Here is a 26,889-nt window from a genome sequence, read left to right on the forward strand (position 1 = left end):
ACAGTTCTTGAAAAACCACACAGCTTCCTCGGGACAGGCACCTGCTACCCAGTAACTGGGAGGTCCCTGCACTCAGTAATGCTTACTAAATGGCCAGGGCCTCTCTGGAACCCCTAATTCAGCAATTCTCTGTATGGTGTAGCTGACCCCTGTTACCCCTCCCACTTTCCTCTTAAAGCAGGGGCTATAGGACCTCCTCAGAAGCAGACAGGGATAAGAACGAGAGAAAAGCTTAAATTCCTAAATCTCAGAGGGAGTCACTAATAGATTCTCTCACGTGGTGGAGTCTAGGGTCCGGGAGGGGTAGCATGCAGGATGAATACTAGAGGTAAAGAAGAGGGAGGAATTGAAGGCATCTTCCAGAGACTGAGAGCACCTGGAGCCTGGCCGCTCAGAGCTTTTCTGCCATAAATCTCAATAGTCTGTAGCCTCTTTATCCCTCCTTGGGATTATATCCACCCCCTTCCCTCAACTTCTTAACCTGCACTCCTACCTCCACCCAGACTCTGCCTAAATGCAGCTTCAGCTTGTAGTGACTTGCTTTTGTCTCTAGAGGGAGGCAATAGCATCAGAGAGGAAAGGGCACCGATTGGGGTCTTCTCTTATACTTTACCAAAGGGTAGGTTTTACTTTACTTTAACTGCGAACAGTTAGATAACAACTAATTGGAACAGTATTTTAGGTGTTGCAAAGTATATTTCAGAGAAACATCATCTCTCCCCTCATCTACCCCCACACACACACCCCGCAACGTTGGTGGCTCCTAGAAAAAGGGTGGCCTTGGGAGCCTCTCCTAATTTCTAGATTAGAGTTCAGAAAACAAAAGAAAAACCATAACGGAAGTCGTGGGGGCAGTTTAGCCAGGGAATATTCACTCTGTCTTTCTTTGGGGTACAATGGCACACATTTGACGGGTCAGGACTGGCTCTGATGTGAGGGCTGGGGAGCACAGTCCATAGCTGGGATGGGAGGAAGTCTAGATGCTGAGCAGGTAGTTGGAAACTTTCCTATATGGAAGATTACATCTGAAACCTTGGTCTCATTAACACTGCCAGGAGAAACTGCAGAGTGAGAATTGGACTTAGGGTCCAATTCTTCCGGGCTGCATTAGGCTGATCACAACATCACCCTAAAAGAAGAGGGGCTATTTCAAGAGTGTCAGACACACCAGTAATGAGGAAAATTGGCCGCTTAGTCAGTCAGCTTCAGTCCCTGAACACCTGTTAGGACACTTTGGGCTATGTGGGTGGGGGGCGACTTAAGCAAGAGAGGGAATTATCCTTTTCTTGAACATTTACTAGATGTGTTAGACATCTGGCTGACACTTTCCATATTTTACCTCCTTCAGTCATCTGAGCATGTCTAAGGCAGGTGTTAACATCTCCAAACTACAGATGAGAAAACTGAGGTTCAGAGAGATGAAGTAACCCTCCCAAGATCACACAGCAAGTAAGTGATGGAGCTGGGATACAAACTCAAAGCTGTCTGAAGGTCCTTTAAGGGTTTTACTCACATTTTCTTGGGAAAACCAAGATCTTTCTCTTTGATAAAATTCCCGTTTTGGTGCCTTGCCCATATGGGTTCTTGTTTTTAGGGTGAAAACAAGTAAATTTCTATTTACATTTGGCAGTAATGGAGGTTGTTAAAGCATTTTTTCCACCTTTACAATTCCCCGTATAATCCTCCTGTTATGAACTCGAGAGAGAGAGAGACTTATAGTGGGGATTTTAAGCTCCAAGGGAAGTGTGTGTGCGTGTGTGTGTGTGTGTGTGTCTACCCCATGGTGGTGGCAATTTTGACAAGGGTCCTGGTAGCCCCTCCTAACCCACCATTTATGTGGGTTATGCAGCCTAGAAGTGCATCTTTGGAGTTAGAGCCTTGGCGCTTTCGGTTTCTTCAAAGGTGAAGTTTGTCCCCCATTTCACAGGTAAGAGTACTGGACTGGAGTGAATCAGACAGTCTTCACGAATTCTTTACATAGGTGGTTCCGTGGTTGAGTGGTCTGTGTGTAGGGGTGGGAGGCAGAAGCCTCACAGGATGGCAGTGAGGAAGTGGAAGTGGACTTGCTATATTCAGAGGAGGGTGAGGAGGTATCAGACTGGCCCCCGCAGCAGCAGGAAAGTCACCTGCCTGAGACCAGATGCTGGAAGACACCAAAGTTTGCATGAACTTCTTGGACAGACTTCAGCAAGGGGCTTCAGCTAGTCTGTGTCCTGTGTGACTTTGACTTCTCTAGAACCACTTTCTCCACTGCACTTAAAAACAAAACAAAACAAAAAAACACAACACTTTCTGGCTACATAGTAGTTTAGGCAATGCTTCTCTTGCCCACCCAGGATGAGGTGCTGACCCAGGCCCAGCTGGCGGGGAAGCTTTATGGATGTTACAGCTGCTTCTCGTCTGCACACCAGGCTCATTTGTGCCAGTTGAAAGGGCACAATAATAACAGTGGCAATTTAAATCCTGCTTCTTGCTTTCTGCTTTCCCCCCTGAAAAGTGGCAAAGTGACTCACCACTGTTGAATTGTCCCTCTCTATCCACCCCCTGACCTCTCTGCGGCAGTCTAGGCTGGTTCCCTGGGGGGCTGAGCTGGAAATCAGTTCTTCCAGCGGCCCTTTAGCTGTGATGGAGCCAACCCCCCTCTCCCCCCCAATAAATGTGTTCCAAAAAAAAAATGCGATGTATTGTTTTAATTTGAAATTCTCAGATGAGGCTGCTTGGAAGGCATCAGAGCAGCAGAAACCCCACTAGGTAGGCACAGTGCTCCCCCCAAACATGAATAATACAAAAGGGGGCCCATTCAAAAATCTACTGGGGGCTCTGCTTATTTTTCTCTGTGTAGTTTGATATGGAGATGACTGGTCTGCTTGAAATTTACTACATATCAATTTCTGGTGGTAGTGCCATAAAAATGGGTCAGGAGGAGCTGTGAAATCATTCATACTCCATCCTGACCCCTCACCTCCATTCCCATCCATGCTCAATTCCCCTGACCCTATGGCTAGAAAGTGCTCCTTCTCTGCTCTTTCTTTCAGCACCAGCCTAAGGAGAGCTCCCAGAACTGGAGCCTGTGAGGTGCTTTTGAGCCTAGAGTAATTAAAGATTTTGAGGTGTCAACAAAGCAGGTATGGTGGAGAAGCTATCAGCTGTCTCAGAGACAAAGAAAATAATCATGCTGAGCACTCTTGGTGCTGTCAGTAAGCTCAAAAGAAAGATGTTGGGAAGTGATACTGTTTGATAGAGACCTCAATGCCTAGCAGAAATGAGGGATTCTTGGTGAGGCTGCTTGGAAAAGAAGAAAGGTTTAGGGAGCTTGGCAAACCTGGATTCAAATACTATCTCTACCTCCCACTGGCTGTGTGACCCTGGAGAAGTTACTTAACTACTCTGAGTTTGATGTGTGATGTGCAAAACAGTGATAAATCACAGCTCTAATTACCTCATGAGGTCATTATGAAGACTCCAGACAATGCACTAGCACAATGCCTGGTATACAATAAGTATTTAATAAATGGTAACATAATGATCATGATGACTATTATTATTTGTGCCATATACCAGGCATTTACTACAGGAGCTCAAAGTTTAAAAGGAGAGACAAATAATTGCAGTTATGTATGATGGCATCATGAGAAGTATAAAGAGAGCAACTATGATGGCTCAAAGGAGAGAGCCCTCAACTGGGAGGGAGGGCTACAGAAAAGCAGAGAAAGTTTTGTGACTCCTAAGTGAGTTCTTAAAAAATAAGTAGGAGTTTGTCACGAGGCCCAGGGGGAAAGGGATTCCAGGCAACCTAACCGTATGTGCCCACACAAAGCCAAAGAACTGTGAAACAGCCAGGCCTTGAGCAAATAGCTGGGCTTTGCTGGGTAGGAACTGGGATCTCCTGGGGGATGGGGGAGGGGATCAGTGACCAAGAACCTTTCCAGTTTATTCCCACCAGCCCCTGCACAGCGCCTTAGGCGCCCTACCTGGCCAACCACGGGCGACGACCTCCTCTTCTTTCCTCTAGGCAGTCAGGTAAGCTCACACCCAGCCCCCCGGGGGCCTGGTGCGCATAGCGTGGGGGTCGTCGGACCCAGACCCGGCAATTCCGGGCACGAGGCGACTCTGCCGAAGTCGCGGGCCCCTAGCTCCTTCTTCATCCCAGTCTTGGAGCAAAGTCTCCCTCCACCCCCAATTAAAAAAAAAAAAAAACACCAAGCACACAGTCACTTGGGTTCTTTAGACAACCCCATGCTCTCACACACTACACCTGTAAAACCACACAGCGACCTCCCTCCAAGATGCACACACCGGGTTTTCAGCCCTCCACCCTAGCACAGACCTTGGCTGCATGCGTCCCCACCACACACAAGAGCACATCACACTCAAACACACACACACACAGTGCACCCTGACACAAACCTTTGAACACACACGCCTTAAGTAAGCTCACATATAAAGACACCTTGCTCACGAACACACACTACACACCACAACAATCACCTCCCGTAAATCCATCTTGACCTAACACAGCTAAGGGTAAACACACACCAAACCAACATATGCACACAAGCTTCTACGGGCACACAAACATACACACACTGCATACACATATACACTACAGCACGACCACAGACCCCGGCAGAAGCATACATCGAACACACCCACATCCAGACCGCACCCACACAGTCACACTACAACCAGGCGGAAACGTACAACCTACAAACGTGCACACACGAACACTGCACAAACACACGCTCCACATCCGAGCTCAAACCAAATCCACTTCACACTCAGCACTCGAACTAAAGCATGCAGCACACATCCCACACCCAGCCACACACGGAACTCACACACAGGCGAGCCGCACTTGCGCGCGCACACACACGCGTACATGCATACATACATACACATACAGCCCGCCCCCTCCTTCCCTCCGGGCGGAAGAGAAGGGGGCGAGGATGGGAGGAGGGGAAGGAAGGAGGGGGGATGGGCGGGCGAGGCGCTGCGGGCACAGACGCTCTTTTCCCTTTGACCTGAGTGTTGTCCCCATTAACCCGCCTGTTCCCCATCCCCAAGCAAAGGGAGTGAGTGAGTTGGGTCCAGATGGGGTCCAATCGGAACCCGGGAAAACTGGAAGGCCCGGGGAATCCGCCGACTGGCGGAGGGCACGTGAGCTCCGCGGAGACCCTGATTCTGCGTTGGTCGACCCTGCCGGAGGCTCCTCCCCGCAGCAGCCCCCCTCCCAGATCCCATCGCTGCTTAGACCCCAGCTCCCTGCAACTGGGGGTGGAGGTGGGGGTGGGGATGGGGGCGAGGAAGGGGGGAGGTGCTGCTTCCTCTCCCTCCAGGGAGAGTGAGCAACTGTTGGGGGTGGAAAGCTTTATTGGTTTCAAGAAGTAAGGAGTTTGGACCTGCAGACAAGCTTTTTGCGAAATTCCTTCTAATCTAGTTTGAAGACGTCTTTTAATAGAGACCTCACTATTTTGCAAAGCCACTAATTTTTACATAAAAGGCGATGGCTATTAGGAATCACCGACACCGCGTTGGACACATAGTAGGGCGCCTTTTGTTACCAAATTTGGCAGGGCTGTCTGCAGCCCAGCACCAGCGTCGACCCCTCTTGGGCAGGCGGTGAGCTTTTTTTCTGGCACACAAGCCCTCCTAAGGACAGCCGCCTCGGCCCGGGAGCTACCGGCGGCAGGGGGCGGTAGAGTCACCGAGGGTGCTTTGCCCTTCGGGCAGCATAACCATCGCCGGAAACTCTGAGGCCCCCTCCCACTGTAGCGAACTACAAAGGTCACTCCAGAATGTTCCGCGGCCAGATAACCATCTGGCTCCTATCCTCCACCTGCTTCCTTTCTGTAGAGATGGACCGCGGGGTGTCGGCGAGGAGAAGGAAGAGGACTTGCGCCTGAGGCGGCGCATTGTGTAAGGCGCCTGGCGGTGCAAAGTGCACAAGCTTCAGAGTCTGTATAGGTTCGAATCCCCACTCTGCCACTTTGCAGTTGATTACCTGGCTTAGGCTGCAGGCTGATTGTGAAATTTAAAGGAGGAAATACATGCAAAATGCTTATTCCATTAAGATCCCAAGGATGTCCATTCCCTCTCCCTCATCCTCACTAGAGATAAAGGTTTGGGAGATTAGGGAAGAAGGGGATCAGAGGCTGGAGATATGGCCACCAGGTAATGCCTCTAAGTCAGAGGCTGGACCAGGTGTTCAATTAGCATTCAAGTACTTAAGCAACGTGCTTTGATGAAGGGAAACACCCACAGCAGTGATTTTAGTGGTGTCATACACTAGCCACAAGACACTGCAATTCACCACCACTTTGCCCATCACCTCACCTCTCAAAGGAACTTCCTGATTCATTCCCACTCCCACCCTGAATTCTTCTCCCCCTTTCCAAGTTGCCACCTTATTTTATTTTTTTTAACAGTAGTAAACACTCACTGGATGCCAAGGACAACTTCTCTTAACTTACGCCTTGCCAGTGCCTAGCACAGTGCCAGCTAGAGCACAGGCTGTATACATGCGGCAAATGAGGCCCTGGGTGGAATCCCTTGGAAACACCCAGACTTAAGGGTACAGAGGGGTTATCCTTAAGGGTCTAGAGAGAGGATTCCAATAGCAGCACCCCAGGCACTGTGGGGGGTGGAGAGCAGTGGCTTTTAAATCGAGTGCTATTCCACTCCTCAAAGCCCTCCAGCTCTCAAATTCTCTGGAAGGGGGGTTGTCTCACTGTGGCTGAGGCTTCTGCAGTCCATTAAGAAGAAAGCTTCTTTCCTGGAGGTCAGAGGCCCTGGCCAGCTAAAAGGTGAGTCACTGTCTCAGAGTTGGGCAGCAGAGGTGGCGCTAAAGTGGCGATGAGTTAGTCCAAGATGCAAAGGGGATGTTACCTGAGTGATGATCAGGAGGGTAAAGCAGAAAGGGGAGCCCTTGAAGCTGGGACTCAGTGGTAGAATGTCTGTACATTAAGCGTCCAAGTCCAAGTGAAGTCACTCAGTCATGTCCAGCTCTGCGACCCCATGGACTGTAGCCTACCACGCTCCTCCATCCATGGGATTTTCCAGGCAAGAGTACTGGAGTGGATTGCCATTTCCTTCTCCAGAGGATCTTCCTGACTCAGGGATCAAACTTGGGTCTCCTGCATTGTAGGCAGACGCTTTACCATGTGAGCCACAAGGGAAGTCCAGTTCCTAAGCTCCACACTTCCCTCCCCCTCCCCCGAGGCAGGCAGCTTCTTAGAGGAGAAAGTGGAGTGGAAAGCATCCTTTCTGGGGGATGTTTGGGAGACCTGGTTTCCAATTCTGACTTGGTTACTTGCTGCGTGACCTTGAGCAAGTCCTTTTCCTTCCTGTTCTCAACACCAGAAGGAAGTTAAGGGGGAAAGGGGCTCTGCTTGAGGCCCTGTGCTAAGTATTTTGCTCATGTTATTTCCACACACTCTTTTCTCCATAGTGCTATATGGTGAGCATTTATCCCATTTTGCAGTTGAGAAAACTGAGGCTGGGTGATACGCAATCGTCTGCTTTCTAATATATCATGCCATCTCTATGTATTTATGTTACCTAGGCAATCACGGTAACTCAAGCCAGTTATCTGTCAGCCCTCTGCCTAAATTGGCTTCTTATGCACTCAGGTTCAGATTATGTCTCCCAGCTGCCTCTAATGCTAACGTGTGTTGCTTTACAGGCAGTTGGTTACCTGGGTGGGTTTCTCTTTTCATCTCCTATGACACCCACCTACCTCCAACTCAGATCTTTCCCTGGCGTATCAGCATAAGATCCCACGAGAGAAAGCAAGCATCACCCACAAGTTGCACCCCAGTATTCGTCCCTTATCCTGAGAGTGGGGGATCTGGCTGCAGGATGCTGTAGTGAGGAAGGGGAGCAGAGCTGCCAGGGCCAGAAGGAGGGGCTGCAGAAAAAGACCAAGAGGAGAAAGAGGATGCCAAGGACAAATTGGACCAGCTCCAAACTGCCGCTCCCTCCCTTTCTCCCCCTCTCCTCATCTGATGCTCTAGAATGTATAAAGGGGCAGCACCCAGCCCATTTTCAGCAGGAGAGGGAGAGATCCTCTCCTTCCAGGGAAGGGAAAACCACCCTGAGCAGTCAAATTACACTGCTGTGTTGGGTAAAATTGATTTAATTCCTGAGGGGGAAGGGGTAAGAAAGAGGAGCAGGGGAAGAGGGCGCCTTTTTGGTATTGCTAGTGCTGAGGTGGTACTTGAAGTGAAAAGAGTGCCACCAAGGCTGCTTCCAGAGCCAGAAGCTCTCTTCCTTTGCTAGGGCTTAAAAGAGACTTGCCACTGGGCTTCTGGATCTCATTTCCAATCCAAATCCAAAAGCCACAACTCTGAGCCTTTGGGGAATAAGTTCATGTCTTCCAGAGCTGCCCCAGCACCTACAGATGTTTATCCTCTCTCCTCCCCTTCCTTCCTCCTCTCCTTTGCTTAGACTCTGTTCTGCCTCCTTCCCTCTTGCTGGGCTCATGCAGTCTCTGGCATTCTTGATTTTCTTCTCCTCTTTCTTTTCCATCCACTCCCTCTGTCAACAACACTCTCCATCCATTTGCTTCATCCAGGAGAGGAGAAAATTCAGCTGGGAGGGGGTTTAATTGTGTATTTGAGATTCTCCCCACTTGAGATCTTGCCTTTATAACCCCATATTGCCCTTGTTGCGTCAGATGAGAATATTTAGTGCTTGTGAATAATACATTTTTGCTTGGCTGAATAGTGATTTGAATATATGTTTGTTGGACTGCACATTAGAACAAGGCATTTTTGGAAGTAATATTAGAAGGTAAGATGGTTTGGGCAGGTGTGAATGGCCTTCTGACTGCTCCAGATGCCAAGAAGATAGAAAGACGAAGACTCTGTGTGTGTTGAGAAGGGGATTATTGAAACCATTCTCATCCAGATAGGTGGAAGAATTCTGCTTGCTCTTGTTGTTTATTTATTTATTTATTTTTCTTGCTGTTTATTGAACTCTGAACAAAATGATCTTTTTTGTCTCTGAGTTTGGAAGAGCAGAGGCTCTGGACGAGATGGCAAACAAGGAGTCAGAAGAGTGAGGCAAGGAGGCTCTGGGGGTTGTTCCTTATGCAGTCCTTGTGTCCAAAGGGATACCACCTGCCCTTCAATGCCACAGAAATCAGGGCAGAGGGGAAATGGAAGTGATGAGGGGTAATAACACAGGTTCTGAGCTGGGTTCCAGGAATTCTGGGCCTTCCTCTTAGCTTGGCCACTAAATAGCTCAATGACCTTTGGTAAGTTTCTTAGCCGTCTGAACCTCCACTTCTGCCTCAGTGTCCCTTATAATGTGAGACAGTGTGCCACGGCCAGGAGAAGAGAAAGGGAGCCCTCAGAGGAAGGGACTCTTAGGCTGAATCTTGACAGGGAAATCAGCTTTGAATAAAGTGAGAGATGATTGAGGGGTATGGTGAGAAAGAGTGGGAGTAGCCCAGAGAATGTACCAAACAGGTATGCGTAAGGCACTGAGTTGGCTGCTGCGTAGAAAATTGCTATGAATCAGCCCCTGCCCCACCGCGGGAGCTTCAGAGAGAGCGCGGGGGAATCTGAGCCGTAGAGCTAAGCTCTCCGCCGAGCCTGCAGCTTGTCCCAGGACGGGTCGTAGTCGCGCCGCAGGACTGACCAGCGGGTCACGCAGCTATTTATTCCGTGGCCGGACCAGGAGAGTCGCCAAGAGGTAGTGCAGGGGCAGGGCTCCAGGGGCCTGAGTGCAGCCCACTCGAGGGGCTAAGTGGGAGGTGAGGACTCTCCAAGCGGAGCTCCGGACGTGCGGGAGGGAGAGGAAGCCTGCGGGTGCTGAGCAAGGTGCCCAGCGTTTCGCCTTCGGTGGCTCAAACGTGGAGCACGCAAGGAAGATTGCATTTTTCAAATTCTTGGCAGCGGCAAGCACCAAGAGTGATTTTTGCGCGCGACGGGGCTTTGTTTAACTTTGCAGGTTCTGCGCGCTCTTGAGCCACTTAGGGGCGAGACGCGCGGGGCGCAATCCCGCCTGACCGCGCGCTGCAGCGACAACCTGTAGCCCGGGACATCCCTTCGAGGGGAGGGCGCAAAGTCATGGCCGGCCGGTTCCTGTCCCTCTCCCCGTCACCCGGTCTCCACCCCACCCCACCCTCCATCCGCGGTCACCTAGCTCTGGGTCAGGGGCTGATTGCAGGACTGCGACTCCATTAGGGAGGGAAAAGGATACCCGCTTCTATCCCCTCTCTACTCTGGTGCAAAGAAACCTGCAGAGGGGCAGGGGTTCTCTCTCCAGCTATGGACAACGCCTGCGTGACTATCTGTCCTGGAGGCGGCTGAGTCCTGTAGAAGAATCAAGGACACGGCAGACGTGAGGACTGTGTATCCACCGTGTTCTCTGATAAGCCAGATAATAATAAATAAATGTTGGGGCTTGAGGATGCTCACAGACTTGCCCAAGGCCACTCAGCTGCTTTGGTAACTAGGCAGACCGCCTGACTGCTGGTCTAAGGGTTTTTCTCACTGCGCCATAGGCCAAGACAGTGGTCTAATTTTTAAAGGAGGATAGATACAGGCAGTTAGACAGACATAGATATTTTTTAAAATATGATTATTTAAGTGTAGTTTTAAAATACCATTCCTGTCATGAAAACTATCAGAAAAACATCTCCCACAGCCCCAATCCCCTATGACAGCCACTCAGGATTTTGAAAAAGAAAACTGCAGAAAATTGAATGCTTCTTGGGGGAGATAGGAAGGAGGAGGGAAGCAGGTGGGGGTGGGGAACAAAGGTGGAAGAGAGAGTTCTCAGCAACTGTTTGGAGCACAACTTTATTATAAGGTTTCCTTGACAGCTCTCTCTTCCAGATGGTTTGAGGAATTGTCCCCATGTTCTTTCTTCTCTAATGTCCACTGGTGGGAGCCCCAGCTGTGGTCTAGAGGGGCAAATGTTGGATGGTTCTCTCTTTAATTCAGAATCTCATTTCCCTCCTTCCTTCTGTTGTAGCAAATACACTGGGGAAGTCTATCCTCTGTGTGTGTGTGTGTGTGTGTATGCATATGTGAGAATACCTGAGGATGTGTGGATGTTTGTGAGAGGGAATGAGTGTGTCTGAAAGGGAATATGTCTTAAAGAAGGGGGCTTGGGGCCAGGAGAGTTGAGAAGATGGGGAAAATGAATCAGAGTTTACTGAATGCACACTAACAACCTACAGCTGAAAGAGTCTGGCCACTGCTGGTGGACCTGAAGAAATGGTCAATTCTTAATACTCCTTAAAGGAATAAAGGGGAGGAAATGTATTTCAATAGGGCAGGGAAGGATGGTGTTAGACCCACAGGCTTTGCTTGATAGTCCTGCAGACTCTTGATGTGTATGTGACCTGCAGCTAGGCTGTAAGATCCCAAAGGCAAGAACTGAGACTTTCCAGTCCAGATGGCTCCCCTCTTTCCTCCACCATCTCTAGCATGGATGGCTTACACACTGTGCTGAGGGAACAAAAGGTATGGACTGAATCCCTTTTGTGAGCCACTTAACTTTTTTTCTATGTTTCAGAGCCTAGACTGATCCCCAACCCCCACAGTTAGCTACCTTGCATTTCTGATCACGCAAGACCCAGTGAAGAAACAGTTGAACTCCTCCCCTGTGAAAGTGAGCTATCTGCTGACAGGGTATGGTTCCCACTTTCACCCCTCAGTGGATGGTACAAGGGCATTCTTCGGGGGGACACTGTCTGCTTTATCCCATATAGCAGCACTTCCGTTCAGTCTTCCTTTCAAATTTGACTCACAGGTATTTGTGGGGGGTGCTGTTCCCTACCTTGGTTCAGCACTGACCCTTTGGAGGATTCTTTCATTCCATCCTGTCTTTTATTTAATCTTCACCATAGGCACACCTAATAGGTACCGTGATTTTGAACTGAGGCTCATAAAAGTTTGAAAATTAGCTCCGGGTCACTTGGTTGGTGAGTGTGCGAACTTACATGTGGTAAGGCTGGAATTTGAGCCCGAGTTCCAGCCCATATCTCAGGACCTTTTTAGGATTCCATGCTGACAGTTTGGGGAGTGGGCTGAGGCAAGAGATGTGATGGGTAGAGTACAGAGCACTTTTGGTGCCTTTCTCTCTATTCATTCTTTTTCTCTATCTTTCATAACAGTGTTTTTCAAAACCATATATCTCTATCATCATTTATCTCTATTTATCCTGTCTATCAATCACCTCCTTCCATTACCATTTCCCAAGAATAGTGTTTATAAAGAAAGACCTCAAAATCTAGCCATCTCTTTAGGCAAGGAAATCTTGATTCAGGTCATTCCAGTTCCAGGCAGCAAATGTTGGTGTTGTAAACCAAGAAATGCCATGTTTTGGTGGGGAGGGCAAGACCAGGTCTGGAGATAGGCTAGTTCCCAGATCATATCCCTCCATGGTATGTTAGTGCAACTTCAGGTAAGTTACAACCTCTTCGGAGTCCTAGTTTGTTGTTATCTGTAAAATGGGAAGCATAATACCAAACCTACCTCCTTCCCAGGGGTTGTTGTGAGAATAAAATGGCATGATTCATTTATCCATGAGTCACGAATAGCAGTTTTAATTACAAGACCTTTATGTTCTCTCAAAACTGTCAGAATTTATAATCCTGTGATTCACCCAACAAACACATTGAACACCTACTGTGTGCTAGGGTCTGAAAATAACAGACTCATGGAAAGCTTTTGAGAATGTGAAAAGCACAAGAAAAATTAGACATTAGAAAAAATTACCTCCTGTTGATGGAACATCATATTTTCTTTTTTTACTTTTTCTACCACAACATAATAGAAGCAGCAACCAAAAGGGAAAAAAAGATAAAGGGTGATACAGCTTGTGATACTAGCAGTATTATGCACTCTGACACATACTGCAGATAACAGGGAGAATATCTATATCTAATACAACTATGTCTTCTTGTGTTTGATGTCACATCACCTCGTCTACACTATGGTTTGGGATGTTTATAGCATGATTGCCTTTCACCATCCTGAGCGTGAGTTCTTTAGTCAATAAAATTTTAAAAGGACATCCCACATTCTATACAATGACAACTGTCCTTATTTTACAAAGAGGTTGTAATTTGTGGTGGTTGTCTGCCTTTGGATGTGACCTCCCTTATTTTATTGAATCAGGCTTTGACTATGTATCTATTCTTTTGATTTCATTATTTAGCTAATTATTTTGTAGCTATTAAGAACAAAGGTGGATCAGACAGTGGAAAGAGCCCTAGGTCTGAGAAGAACTGGGTTCTTGCCTAGATTTTGTGTCAGATTGCTGTATGGCCTTGGGCAAACTCCTGTCTCTGACCCTCAGTTTTTTGAACTGTAGTATGAAAGCTTTGGACTAGGTGATGGCTAGGGTCCCTTCTACCTCTGATCCATTCTAATATTCTAATAAGTTCTGGAAACATTTTTTGATGCCAGAGCTTTTCTGAATGTATTTTAACAGTACTACCTTCAGTTTATGAGTGTCTGCTCTGGAGTGATGGGCTGACTCACGTATTGAATGCTGCCCCCGAATTAATTATCTTGGGGCAGTACACTGCATAGGGTAAAATGAGCCATTTTGTTCATCACGACTGCAGCCTTTGCTGAAATGGAGGTTATGGAATAACAACTTAAAGGCTAACTCATTAATGCTCAGGGACGAATGAGGTAATGTGTCAGCAGACCAAATTGGTGCCCGAATGTTTTCATCTAGAGACCTGTAATCTCTCTCCCATGTTGTGATATATTAATGGGAATGTTTTTATTCATTGTTACTGCCTGTACATATTTGAATACCGTAGATGCAATATCTTCTGGGTACTCAGCCTTGCACACTGTCAGTTTCTCAAACTTCAAAGATCTCTTAGTGGCTAGAAGCAAAATTCTGATGGTGCCATAGAATGCCTAATTTATTAGGATTCTAACAGCATGAGTGCAGTCTTTTTTTTTTTTCCTGAGGTGTTTACTAGTGAGCACTGTACCACCCCTAACTATTTGATGGGGACAATGGAGTAAATTAGTCCTCCAAATTGTGAAGGCTGTGGATTTATGCTCAGCTGAAACATTTCTGTCCTCACAATGTCGAAGCGGGGTGACCTTTCTGACGTTAATTTGTTTCTCCATCTGTGCCGTGCATTTTAGGAGGATGTGAGGAACAAGCTTGATGCCACTCGTGTGTTTCCTCTCTTCATTATTACTGGAGAGTTGATTGGGTTGTATCTCTGCTCTTTGTTCAAATTTTGTCTCTATCTGCTAATATCCTAGGCCCTTTACTGATAGAAATGAAATTATATGTTCTTTTGCCAGTGACAATGTGAAATTAGATGGTTTAAGAGATAGATAAATTTTGAGACTTACAAGCGTTTTACTAATCTGAATAGTAGCATTTGAAAATTTGACCTATGCAATTAGTTTTTCTAAATTTTATAGTTTTTTAAATACTTGACCCTGATGTCATTGGAGATTGAAGAACAAAGATCTATTTGCAACAATCTCCCAAGATCTTTTTTGCCTGTTTTAATTTAATTCAAATTTTGTAAAGATTGAACTAAGTCGGATGGGTGCATTGATACACATTCTAATTTTATGCAATTACTTTTGAAACCTGATACTTTCTGATAAAGTCAGACCCTTAGTAAAGAACCTTGAATATCAATGTGTTTATTAAAAACCAATGCTAAATATCACATATATATTATTCAATTCTTATACAATTGCTGAAATGGATACTTCACCGTTTCCCCATTTTATAGAGGAAGCCACTGAGGTTCAGAGAATTCAACAAAGTTTCCTAAGGCCACACAGCTAAGAAGTAATAAAGCCTGGCTTTGAACTCAGTTCTATTTAGCTCTGACCCTAGGGGCCTTTACAGATATTTTTCTAAGGATATTGTTTTTGCAAATGTGTTGAATTCTAGACTGAAATTTAGAGGGCTTGCTTTCATCTTCCTTCTTCCTTTTTGATGTTATGGTCACTTCTGGCCAGTGCCAGAGCATGCTGAATGGGAAGGGGAAGACACTTTGGAGCAAGAGAGGTCTTTTGGCACCTGGCTCTCTGTGAGGAGCCTCCTTTTGTGATCATCTTGGAAAGTCATGCCCTAGGACAGATATTCAAATCTCAAGAATCTGTTATGTGCCTCTCATAGTGTTGAAGCCTAGTTACTGGTCCCTCCTCCCCAACCTGCCCATCTGCTTCTTGTCTGGGCACACTGACCTTCTTAATTCTGCTTCTGTCTAATATCTACTGGTCCCCTGAGAGGGTTGAAGGCATGCAAGACAGTGTCAATTTTGCTGGCAGAATTGCAGCATAAGATTACTCTTAAGTTTAGCCCTGTATCTTTGAGCAGGAGGCAATGACAAACGGTTTATTCTAAGGCCTTTGATTTTCTTTGGAATTGTAAGCATCTAGGCTGACTCATCTCTCAAAGGCTTCTCTCTCTCTCTCTCTTGGCTGACATTGTTTTGAGGTTCTCTTATTTGTTCTCATCTTATTTGGGGAGAAGAAGAAGGATTGATTTTCATCCTGATTTTTGGGTAAAAGAACCAGCTATACTCTTTGGATGACCAGATCTTGTAACCCTTGGCAAGAAGAAATAGCTGCAACTCCAAAACAGGTACCAAAATGTTTGAATTGGGTAAGGGAAAAAAAAGGAGTCATGTAAAAAAATTAAACCAGAGCTAGGCTGTGTATGTCAGAATGAGACCTTTGGCTAATTGATTTTGGACCTGTCTTTGTGAATCAGGAATTACTGGCTCTTAATTGGGTACTGTGGTTAGGTTCTCTGCATGTGCCTTTGGTTAAGATGGTCATTTTGTGGATGCAGTTTGGTGGCTGGGCTTAGGTGTTCACTTTGGGGCCAACAGATACTGCTTTGCATTTGAAGGAACTTTTATAAAGATGTATGCTAAGATTTTGCTTTATAGCTCAGTTCAAAAGGCATAAAATTACTCCTCATCCTATTTGGTACTGAACTCAATTATGAGGCAAGTGTTTATTTCTGACATGTGTGACTCTGGCCATTTAAGGAAAGTGGGCAAAAGAGAATTTTGGAAACAAAAGAAGTGAGGGATTTTTTTTTGTTTTTGTTTTTGGATAGAGCTCTTTTATATAGATTATTGGATGATAAACTTCTACCTATCCTTTCTCTGTCAACGCTACATTACCTGATCTTTGGAGTTTAAAGCACTCCCCCCTCCCAATAATATATAGACTATTATCATGAAACTCCATGGGCAAGGGGAGCTCAGAAAAGTTGCATGTGACCACTTCCCTTCCTGTCAAAAGGTTTAGTTTCCCATGTCCCAAATTATCTTCTCTGTTGGGAATAAGCATCACACACTCACCCAGACCATAAACTTCGGAGCTATCCTTCCCCTTACAATAAAAGATTTCTCTAAGTCCCGTCAATTTTACCCATGAAATCCAGCCCCAATGACACTGACTTCTGTCAGCGTCTCCTGCCTCTTGGCTCATCTATCTACTTCAGGCTTTCTACCCAAACCAGGCTTTTCACTGCTCTGTGATTTTTCCAAGCTGCAGCTCTCTGTCACTTCCCACTTAAAAACCTGCAGTAGTTCTCTATTGCCTTCAAGAGAAAGTCCAGCTCCATAACATGGCATATAGGGTCATTCATGATCTCATTCCTGCCTACCCAGATTTATCTCCATCCATCCCCTTTATACAGCTTTAAGAATATAACAACCTCTCTCCCATGTCCTTGCCTTTGCACAAGCTGTTCTCTCTTTCCGGATGCTCCCCCCTCCTTATCTCCAGGCAGACTTAGAGGATTCCTCCTTTCTATTCTCACAGTAGTTTGTTTATATCTTGGGCGATTGACTTATCACAAGGTTTTGTAAATTGTTGCTAACCTGCGTATTTCCATCACTGCACTGTTAAACCCTTTATGAAAAGAATATTATTATTTCACTCATATTTGAATCTTTAGTGCCTGGCACAAAGTGGGCAATTAATAAACCTTTCTTTTCTTTTAAATGCATGCATGAAAAACCAAATTAATAATAGAGGTGAAGATGTGCAGTTAGGATGCTGTGTGGGGTTCAGGGAGATCCCCATTGGGGGGGGGTCCTGTGCATTCTGGGAGCAGTATGAGATAGCGGGCACCGTGGAGAAGGGGCATCTAAAACAGGTTTGCCAACACACAAAGAAACTTCACTATACCAATCCTGTATAGAAGGTCTCATTAGAAGCGGACTGGAAATGTTTGTTTTGGTACAAACTTTTTTTTTTTCAGGAAAAAATAACATAATCAAGTTGCACAATTTTTGGTAAATAGACAAAAGGCAAAAGGCAACAGAATCCCACCACTTAATACAGATACCATCAGTAATTGGGTGCATTTATTTTAGTCTTTTATTTTCATGCATGTTTTCCTTCACATAGTTGTAATCATAATTGATACAATTCTGTATTTTATATTTGTTGTTTAAAAGTTCCTTGCAAACATCACTTTAATGACTGCATAATTTTCCATACAATGGCTATTTGGTAATGTATATAACTAGTCTTGTTGCTGGGCTAGTTTTTTTTTTCTTTTACTGTTAACGGTTCATGTACACATGGTTTTTCCTTTCTATAGGAAGATTTCATTAGGATAGATTCCTAGAAGGGAAAGGATTGGGTCGAAGGGCCTGGGGATGACTTTTGGCTTCAGATTCATGTGTCCAGTTTGCATTCTGGAAGAGCTGTACAAAATTTACAGGGCTCCTAACCTAGATGAATGTGCCCATTTCACCCAAACTGAACAGCATCAAGCATTATCATTAAAAAATAAAAATAAACTTCATCAGTGTTCTAAATAATTAATGGAAGAATATTACCTTATTCTTAATTTTCATTGAAAAATTTTAAGTAAGGTTGGTGGTTGGGGTTTTTTAAAATCTTTCTTTCTTCTTTTTTGCCCAATTAGGTTTTTTCTTTTCTGGACTGTCAGTTCAGGGCTGTTTTGTTTTTTTTTTTAAGTTGGAGTTTTTTTTTTTTTTTAAATAAGCAGCCAGAGGCAGCTCTGCTTGAGGGTTAAGCCGCCTCCCAGTTTTCCCTCCCTCTTTATCACCCTCCCCCCCCCAGAGTTCTCTCCACCAGGTCCAGAGACAATTGGATGATGCAGTCCTCATAATCATCCGATGATTGCAGAATGGGTGGCTGCATTCCTTTTCTGAAGACAGCAAGGACGCGGTACCCCAGAATCATGCCCCCTTTGCTGTTTTTGTCTGCCTTGATTTTTTTAGTGAACGTCCTGGGAGGAGCCCCAGGACACAACCCGAACCGCAGGGCCAAGATGATCTCAATACATAGCCTCTCCGAGCTGGAGCGTCTGAAGCTGCAAGAGGCTGCTTACCACGAACTCGTGGCCAGGCAGTTCCTCTCTGAATTCAAACCTGAAAGAGGTGAGCAGTACCCCGGTATGTGGCATCCTCGCCTTCGGGCCGAGTGGACCCTCCGGGCCGGGCTGAACGAATTGGGGGTTTGGGGGTCGAGGGGTGGGAGGGACTGTCCTCTGGTGTCGGACCTGGCCGGTTCTCCCGGCTCCTGGATAGCCGAGGGAGTGGGACTTGAGGGGTGTTTGGTCAACTGGGAACAGGTAAAGATGAGTTGAGTTGGTTCGAAGCTTGGGGCTTGGGGGCCAGTGAGACAGGCAGATAACAGAGACAGACAAGTGGACAGAGGACAGGTGAAGAGACAGACGGACCAAGTGCGGTGCCAGAACGAGTCGGGACGAGATGGAGGCGCAGAGAGATACTCCGAGAGGACTGGGACAGACAGAGACAGCGCGGTTGAGAGACCAAGAGTTGGAGGCAGATAGCGAGACCGAGAGAGAGACGCGCCAATCCCGGCGAGTAGCGGGAGGGCGGATGCGGGTGCCGGAGCGGCGGCGGGAGGTGCGCTGGGAACGCTGCCCACCTCGGCTGGCTGCCGGGGAGCTAGCGGGACCCAGCGCAGGACGGGGGTCGAAGAGCACCGGGGTTTCCCCCGCGGGCGCAGATTGGGCGGCTGAGGGGAGGTGGGGGGGGGTCGCGCGAGCCCAAGGGGCGCCGCCGCAGCGATGAAAAGTGCAGGGGGCAGTGGGCTCGCCAGGCGCGCGCGCGCGGCGGGCGCAGCCGAAAATAGGAGCCCAGCGAAGGGCGATGAGACCCCGTGGGTAGCCGCCGCTGCGGGGGGTCGCAGTGCGGGGCCAGCGGGGGTCGCCGCTTCTCCCGCCGCAGCAGCGCCGGGAGCCGCTGGCCTCCCAGGAACGAGCGCGCCCGCAGTAACTTAGCGACCCCTACTCGCCCGGGCGCCGCAGGCAGAGCCCCTCCCCTCGCCTGTTGCGCTGTCCCGCGGCCGCGCAGCCCTGGAATCTCAGGTTGAAGCGTCGTGTTGCGCTACTGCTGGTGCGTAACGAGATGCGCGCTGCGCACGCGGCGCCATACAGGATCTGGTATGGTGACATCCTTGGAGTGTCTCGGGAGGTAAACAGAATTGGTCCCGTTTTCAAATGGGGAAACTGAGGCTGAGTGAAAGCAAAACACTTCGGGAGGACAAGACAAAGTGTTTGCCCCTCCCTTCCCCCTCAGTCCCTATGGATCAGTGCACTGCGATGTTTTAGTCACTTATCAAATCCTTTTTGTATGAGAGTCCGTGTATTTTCGTTTTTTCTCTTCCCATAGCTCTGCCTACTGACCGTCCAAACACCTTGGAGAAGTGGTTTCTGATTCTGAGAGGACAAGAGAGGGGTGAGGGTCTCTCTTACTGTACTTTTCCTTAGGAAAGAAACAGAATGCTGCACCCCTCCTGCATTCAAGAGCCTGGCTACTGGAGACAGGGTGGTGCCCACTGCCCCTGGGTCTCCCGTCCCCTCCCTTCCCCCTACCCTTTCCCCCACTCCGGCTTCCAGAAACCCCGCAGGGTATGGTTTCAGGAAATGGCGCACTAGTTCCTGGAGTGCTGAACAGTCCCATCAGATCTGATCCCCGATGAATCTACTACCTCAGACAGATCGCCCAGAATAAACTGCCCTCATTGCTTCAAGGTGGTCACCCCCTGGCAGGTCTTAAGGCAGGGACCCCGTCGGGGTAGTGGAGTGGAGCTGAGTTGTTCAGCCAAACCACCGTAGGGTCTCTTTGGCTCCCTCCCGGGGGAGGGGCGCTGCGGGTCTGGCGGGGTGCGGGTGGCTGGGGGTGGTTGCTTAGAGGAGGGCTACAGCCCCTGCAGTTCCTCCCGATTTAAGCGCTGTGGAGCGCTGACGTTTCTCATTCCTTCTCTCCCTGGCTCCCAAGCCGTATCCCTCAAGACTTTTGGCATTCGTCTGGAAGAGGTGCTGGTGAACGAGCTTACTCGCCGCAAGCAAGTTGAACTGAGAGCCACGATGCAGATTGAAGAAGCCGCCGGTCCCGCTACTAGCGGTCGTCGTCGGGGAAACGCGGTGCAAAGGATGTTTGGCCGCATCCGGCGCTTTTTCAGTCGCCGGCGGGATGAGCCCTTCCTGCCCCGGGAGTTTACTCGCCGTGGGCGTAGAGTGAGTTCAACCTTCCAGGTTTCAGGCAGGGGCCCTTCGTGAAGTGTCCGGGATGTGGGGCGGGAGGGTCAAGGCCTGTGTCCTCAGAGGGATGGGGGTGCTGAACAGAATGCGTTGGAGGGGCGTAAGAACTTGTCTCCCGTTGCGAACGTGACGCAATCTTTAGGAAGGTTCGAAGTGACACCCCGCCCCCCACAGCTCCCCCATTTTCACAGAGTCTGGGTTTCTCCACAGGGCGCAGTCTCTGTAGACAGCCTGGCTGAACTGGAGGATGGGGCCCTGCTACTGCAGACCCTGCAACTTTCCAGGATTTCCTTCCCAATTGGCCAGCGACTTCTGGGATCCAAAAGGAAAATGAGCCTCAATCCGATTGCTAAGCAAATCCCCCATGTTGTTGAGGCTTGCTGCAGCTTCATAGAGAAACATGGTAAGGGGCCAAGAATGGCGAAAATCAAGGTGGAAAGCAATTAAAGAGAGCCGTTCTAGAGATGAGGAAGGGCAACAGGTCAAGGGAGGAAGGGCTTGCAACATTCCCCTGCCACCAGTTGGAGTTGGAATGCGGTGGAGGAGGAAAAGGGTAGTGCTGGGGGGAGGGGTGAGCAGAGATACTGAGCTTCCCTTGGTCTTTTCTTTCAGGCTTAAGCACAGTGGGGATTTTCACCCTGGAATATTCTGAGAAGAGAGTGCGTAAGGTAATAATAAACCAACTATGTTCACACTTTTGTTCCTTCAATGATAAAAAGCTCATGGGGTGGGGCTCCCCCATAAACCTGAAGAGACCGTCATGCCTGGTGAGGGGAGCATGGTCTTCTTTCTAGCCCCTCAGGCACACCATATAGCCAACTACCTCTACTGAGGGCTGAGCTTTATTGAAGGAGTGGCCAGGAGGAAGGCTGCGGTGGGCAGAGCCTTCACTGGCAGTATTCTCTTTTTCTAGCTCCGTGAAGAATTTGACCAAGGTCTGGATGTGGTGCTGGATGACTCTCAGAATGTACACGATGTGGCCGCGCTCCTCAAGGAGTTTTTCCAGGACATGAAGGACTCATTGCTGCCGGATGATCTGTACATGTCCTTCCTCCAGACAGCCAGTGAGCCTTCTGCTCGCCCTTGCTGGGCAGGGAAAGGAAATAGCACAGGGGATGTGGGGTTCTGGGGACAGAGCTCAGGCTGCAAGACCCCAAGGTACTAAGGCAAAATGAATAGCAGAAGATGAAAGTACCTTTCCAGATTCCACTACAAGTCTGATCTTTGGAAATCTCTCTAGAGCTTCTTGAGGCTGTGTGTACCCTCTCAGGGCAAAATAAAACCTAGATTCTGTAGAGGTGGGGGTCTCTTTTTTGCGGGGTGTCTTATTTTGATGGGAGCACTTCTGGGTTCTAGGGATCCTGAGTGCAAATGTCAGGGGAATGAGCAAAGAAAAGATGCCTAGGTACCTTCCCCATAGCCTTCAGCAATTTGCAACCATAATCACACCTTTCTTTGTGTCAGGCTGCTGCCAAGGCGCGCCCCCTAAGCCAGCCCCTGATTTCCTTCCTCTAGCGCTGAAGCCACAGGATCAGCTTTCTGCCCTGCAATTGCTGGTTTACCTGATGCCACCTTGCCACAGTGACACCCTAGAGCGTCTGCTGAAGGTCCTGCATAAGGTCACTGAGAACTGCGAGGACTCCATTGGCATTGATGGACAGTTGGTAAAAAGCTCTGGGAAAGGGTAGTGAGGTTCATAGCAAGGGACATGTATGGGAATATATGAGAAAGAGAGAGAGAAACAGAGGGAGAGGATAACAAGAAAAAAGCGACCTTTCTATTTGTGTAATTTCCATTACTGCTTTTGAGTTGATTACTTCCTGCTTTCCTTTTACCTAGGTTTCAGGCAATCGTATGACGTCTACCAATTTGGCTTTGGTGTTTGGATCTGCTCTCCTGAAGAAGGGGGCATCTGCCAAGAGGGAGTCCAGGAAAACCAGACTGGGGATTGACCACTATGTTGCCTCTGTCAGTGTGGTCCGTGCCATGATTGATAACTGGGATGTCCTCTTCCAGGTGGGTGGAAGCTTTGGACACACACATTTCACAGCTCTCTCTCTCCTGTTCCCAAGACAAGGAAGAGTTCTATATGCATCCCTGAGGGATAGCTGAAGCAGGCAGCCTCAAATCTCCCAGTTTAAAAGTCCTTCCTACATTAGCTGCCCATGGTGCCTTCAGTTCTGGGTACCTCATAGAGAGGAGTACAGACTTTTTAAATGTTGTGTAATAACAGCTAACCTTGCTAATTTTGCTCTCAGGTGCCTCCCCATATTCAGAAGCAGGTTGCTAAGCGTGTGTGGAAATCCAGCCCTGAAGCCCTTGATTTTATCAGACGCAGAAATTTGAGGAAGATCCAGTGAGTGTTTTCTGGGTTTATTCATGCTTAGCCTGAAGGAGGATCTCCTATGGGGGCTTCTGATTCCAGGTCGCCTTTATGTTAGCCAACCCAAGTATATCAACTGACTTGCTTTTTCAAATTCATTCCCCTTCAGGAGTGCACGGATAAAAATGGAAGAGGATGCTTTACTTTCTGACCCAGTGGAAACCTCTGCTGAAGCCCGGGCTGCTATCCTTGGTCAAAGCAAGCCCTTTGATGAAGGTCAGTTCCCTGCTGGCGGTCAGACCCTTGCTGAAGGTCAGGCCTTTGCTGCAGGTGAGTCCCTTGGTGAAGGTCAGGCCCTTCCTGAAGGCCAGGTCCTTGCTGAAGTCGAGCCCCTTGAAGAAGATGAGTCCTCTGAGGACGATATGTCAGTCGATGAAGAACTAGTATTTGAATATCTCAATCAAGGATTAGCCTTTGGTGAACTTCAAGGTCTTGAGATTCCAAATGACCTTGAGTTTCAAGGTCCGCATCTCGAAGGCATTCCAGAGCTTGATGAAGAAGATGATGATGATGACGATGATAATGATGATGATGCCCTGAATTTTGATGGTCTTCCTCTCCTTGAGGACATTCTAGATGCAGATGATGAAATTCCAGACCTCGTTGGAATTGCAGACTTTGATGAAATACCATATTTTAATTTTTTTCCGGACCCTCATGTAGTTCCAGATGTGCAAGAAGTCCCAAACCTTGGAGAAAACCCAAACCCTGGAGAAAACCCAGACCACGACCTTGATGAAGGACAAGATTTTGAAGACTACCAAAACCCCAACCTCGCAGAAGTTCCAGATATTGATGTTGTCCCGAACATTGAAGAAGCCTCAGATGCTGATGAAATTCCAGACCATGCCAATGACTCTGATAATGATGAAGACCCAGATATAGGAGAAGACCCCAATCTTGAAGATGTTCTAGCCCTGGATGAAATCCCAAATGATGAAGCCTCAAATGCTGAAGAAGTTCCAGACCACCAAGAAGCCCCAGAAATCAATGGGATTTCAGACTCTGATGAAGACTTTGATTATGATGAAGTCCCAGGTATTCATATGGTCCCAAGCCCTGAAGAAGCCTCTGGTGGGCATGTCCCAAGCCCTGAAGAAGCCCCTGGTGGGCATGAAATCCCAAATCATGAAGAAGCCCCGGAGATCAATGGACTCTCAGACTCTGAAGAAGACCCTAGTCTTGAAGAGGTTCCAGCTCTTGATGGAGTCCCAAATGAGGAAGAAACCTCAGCTACTGAAGAAATTCCAGAAATTAGTGGAATTGCAGGCTCTGAAGTATACTCCAGTCCTGAAGAGGTCCCCACTCTCCATGTGGTAACAAGCCCCGAAGATGTCTCTGATGCTGATGAAATTCAAAGCCAGGAAGAATCCTCAGATGAAAGTGGAGTACTGAACAATGAAGAAACCTCAGATGCTGAAGAAATCTTTAGGTGTGAAGAAGCCGCTGATGTCCATGAAATCCAAGACTCTGAAGAAATTCCTGATCTTGAAGACTCAGTTCTCAGTGTGGTTCCAGAGCCCAAGGACACTCAAATTTGCAACGAAATTCCAGTTTCTCAGAAAGACTTAGGCAACACTTTTGAAGAAGATGAAGTTAATGTGACTGCAGAGCTTGAAGATGTCTCCATTCTCAGTACAATTCCAGACCCTCAGCCAGAGCTAGCTGTCAATCTTAAAGAAATCATGAATATGGAAACAGTCCCAGTGCCTAATACTGTTGACTCAAAAGAAGTTCAGAATCCAAAGACCGTGTGGTTCCGCCAAGAAGATGCAGATGTTATATTTCTTGTAGATATCACCTTCTTTAAGAACCAGTCTCAGCCTGGCCAAGTCATGGACTACATGTCCTTCTTGGAGTCACTGAAGAACAACGCCTGCTTTCGCCTCTCCATGAAGTTCTGTAAGCTTCCGGCTCCGGCTTTGTTACTCATTTGCTTAGTAAAATTAGTCAGGCTGGCTGTAGGGTGGTGGTGGCTGTTAGGAGGCCACCTGCTTCCCCGCTTCCCTGGTGGTATTTCCCATTTGCTCTGAGCATGGGGTATCTGTCTGACTCTTCTCTTCTCTAACACGGCCTTGCCCTCTTACCCTCCGTCCCCCACAGCCAGCTTCCACAGTGGGCCTAGATATAGAGATATATCTTCTACTGTTAAGCTTCAGTTTTCCTACATGTTAAATGGGGATAATAATTTCTGCCCTAACTTCTTGCTTCGTACTGTATTTGAAACTCAAAATTAGGTCTTAGTCTCTTGGGTGCTGTGTAAAGTATGAAGTCTAGAATCATGAGTTAACATTGTTACTATTTTCCAGGTTCCTCTGAGGAGCCAGCTGTGCCTCCCGGCACTGCCCGTTCCCATGACGATGAGGAAGGAGCGGGTAACCCCCTCATTCTGGAGCAAGACCGCCCATTGCTCCGTGTGCCCCGGGAGAAGGAGGCCAAAACTGGCATCGGCTACTTCTTTCCTTAGATGTTTTTCCTTCTCTATGGTGCCGGACAGGGGGAAAGGGTGGGGGTAGACCTGGGATGTCACAGGAAACATTAAGGAGTCTTGAAGGTAAAGATCTGAGGGTAAGAAGGAGTTCTACCTGATGCTCGGGTCAGGGTGAGAATTCCAAACACACTGCCAGCCCCTTTCCTGGGGGATGTTTGGTTCCTTATGCTGGTAAAAGCAGAGATGTTTCTGTGTCATGCTCAGGCACCCTGGTGCTACCTTGCCTCTCTCTTTTACCCCTGATCCTGGCTTTCCCCTTACTGCAGCCGTCCCTTTAATTGATGTGATATTTGTGGTAAAATACCTGTCCCAGAGAAGCTCGCAAATCTCGAGGTGCTTTCCCTCCCCCAAAGGGGATTGCATGCTTTTCCTGACTTTCCTACCCTCCTCCTAAGAGCTCAATTGGAAAGGCCCTCAAGAGGCATGCTAGGATGTTAGGTCAGCCTCCTGACAGCTGACTAACAATTAATGCTAGATCATGTCACACCAACTCATAGCCGTGTCCCCGCAGTCACTCCACTGCCTCAGGATAAATTTTCCAAATTATTTAGGCCAGTGGTTCTTCAAACAGTCACTCCCCAAATACTGAGAAACCCAACATGCTTTTCTGGCGTCAAAAGTTAGAGAAAAAATTTGACTTTATTTCCTAGATCCATTTTACAGAGAGCTGGCAGGCATATCCTGTTATCAGCAAAACAGCTCGTTAGGTATGAACACATAGTTCCAAGTAGTAAAACTCACTTGATTACAAAAGTTCTAAATTATTGTCTCTGTAGTTCCTCTATGCGGGACGGTACAAATTTGCAGGACATGCTCCAGTAACACACAGATATGGGTTACATATGACATCCAAAATTATAGCTGTTATTGAGGGGTAACAACAGCCAAGGTCCATAGAATGAAGAATGTACTGTATTGAGGGATAGAAATTGATCACACAATGGGTAACAACCACAGAGCTCGAAGATTTGTGATAGTTAAAACTTCTCTGGCGTTTAATCCTTAATAAAAATCTGTATTGTAGCAGCAGCATATTCATGGCTTACTGGTTTGTTTTTTGTCTTTTTGTGAAATTTTCTTGGTGAGTTGGGAAGCTCTGGCTGGAGCTGAAGGGGAAAGCGAGGTGGGGAAGAAGAACAAAAGAGAAGAGGGTGATGTGAAATAAAGGGGAGGGGTGACATGGTATAAAAGGATGAAGTCAGTGGAATAAAGGGGAAGGGGTGATGTGGAATAAGGGGATGGAGAAAAATGGAATAAAGGGGTTGAGGTATAATAAAGGGATGAAGTGGCATATGGGGGGTGGGATAAGAAGAGTGGGTGATGAGTAGAGGGGAGGGGGTGAGATGGGATAATGAGACCAAGAGAAATTGAATAAAGGGGATGAAGTGCAATAAAAGGGAGTCATATGGAGTAAAGGGGGGAGGTGGGATACGGGGGGGGGGGATATGGCATAAAGGAGAGCAGGTGATGAGTAGGGGAGAGGGGTGAC

General features: G+C 47.6%; 1 protein-coding gene across 7 annotated transcripts in view; it reads left to right on the forward strand.

Annotated features, from left to right (window-relative positions):
• ARHGAP36 (Rho GTPase activating protein 36) overlaps positions 1–26,434 on the forward strand; it is a 31,261-nt gene extending 4,827 nt beyond the window's left edge. Inside the window, exons 2-15 of one of the 7 annotated variants that reach the window (XM_040265259.1) lie at positions 1,349–1,449; positions 1,850–1,927; positions 3,930–4,020; positions 18,236–18,394; positions 19,655–19,720; positions 20,264–20,502; positions 20,737–20,929; positions 21,139–21,194; positions 21,440–21,590; positions 22,042–22,190; positions 22,366–22,542; positions 22,785–22,882; positions 23,019–23,125; positions 25,219–26,434. In XM_040265259.1, coding sequence (XP_040121193.1) covers positions 18,286–18,394; positions 19,655–19,720; positions 20,264–20,502; positions 20,737–20,929; positions 21,139–21,194; positions 21,440–21,590; positions 22,042–22,190; positions 22,366–22,542; positions 22,785–22,882; positions 23,019–23,125; positions 25,219–25,376 — 1,503 coding nt within the window. In that variant the 5' untranslated portion in view covers positions 1,349–1,449; positions 1,850–1,927; positions 3,930–4,020; positions 18,236–18,285 and the 3' untranslated portion in view covers positions 25,377–26,434. Of the gene's footprint in view, positions 1–1,348; positions 1,450–1,849; positions 1,928–3,929; positions 4,021–17,974; positions 18,395–19,654; positions 19,721–20,263; positions 20,503–20,736; positions 20,930–21,138; positions 21,195–21,439; positions 21,591–22,041; positions 22,191–22,365; positions 22,543–22,784; positions 22,883–23,018; positions 24,812–25,218 lie in introns of those variants that run through there. The other 6 variants (XM_040265256.1, XM_040265255.1, XM_040265254.1 and 3 more) reach the window with 6 other exon arrangements.
• Positions 26,435–26,889: the final 455 nt, after the last annotated feature.

The sequence above is a fragment of the Oryx dammah genome, unplaced genomic scaffold, assembly GCF_014754425.2.
Source record: "Oryx dammah isolate SB20612 unplaced genomic scaffold, SCBI_Odam_1.1 HiC_scaffold_23, whole genome shotgun sequence".
NCBI lineage: Eukaryota > Metazoa > Chordata > Mammalia > Artiodactyla > Bovidae > Oryx > Oryx dammah.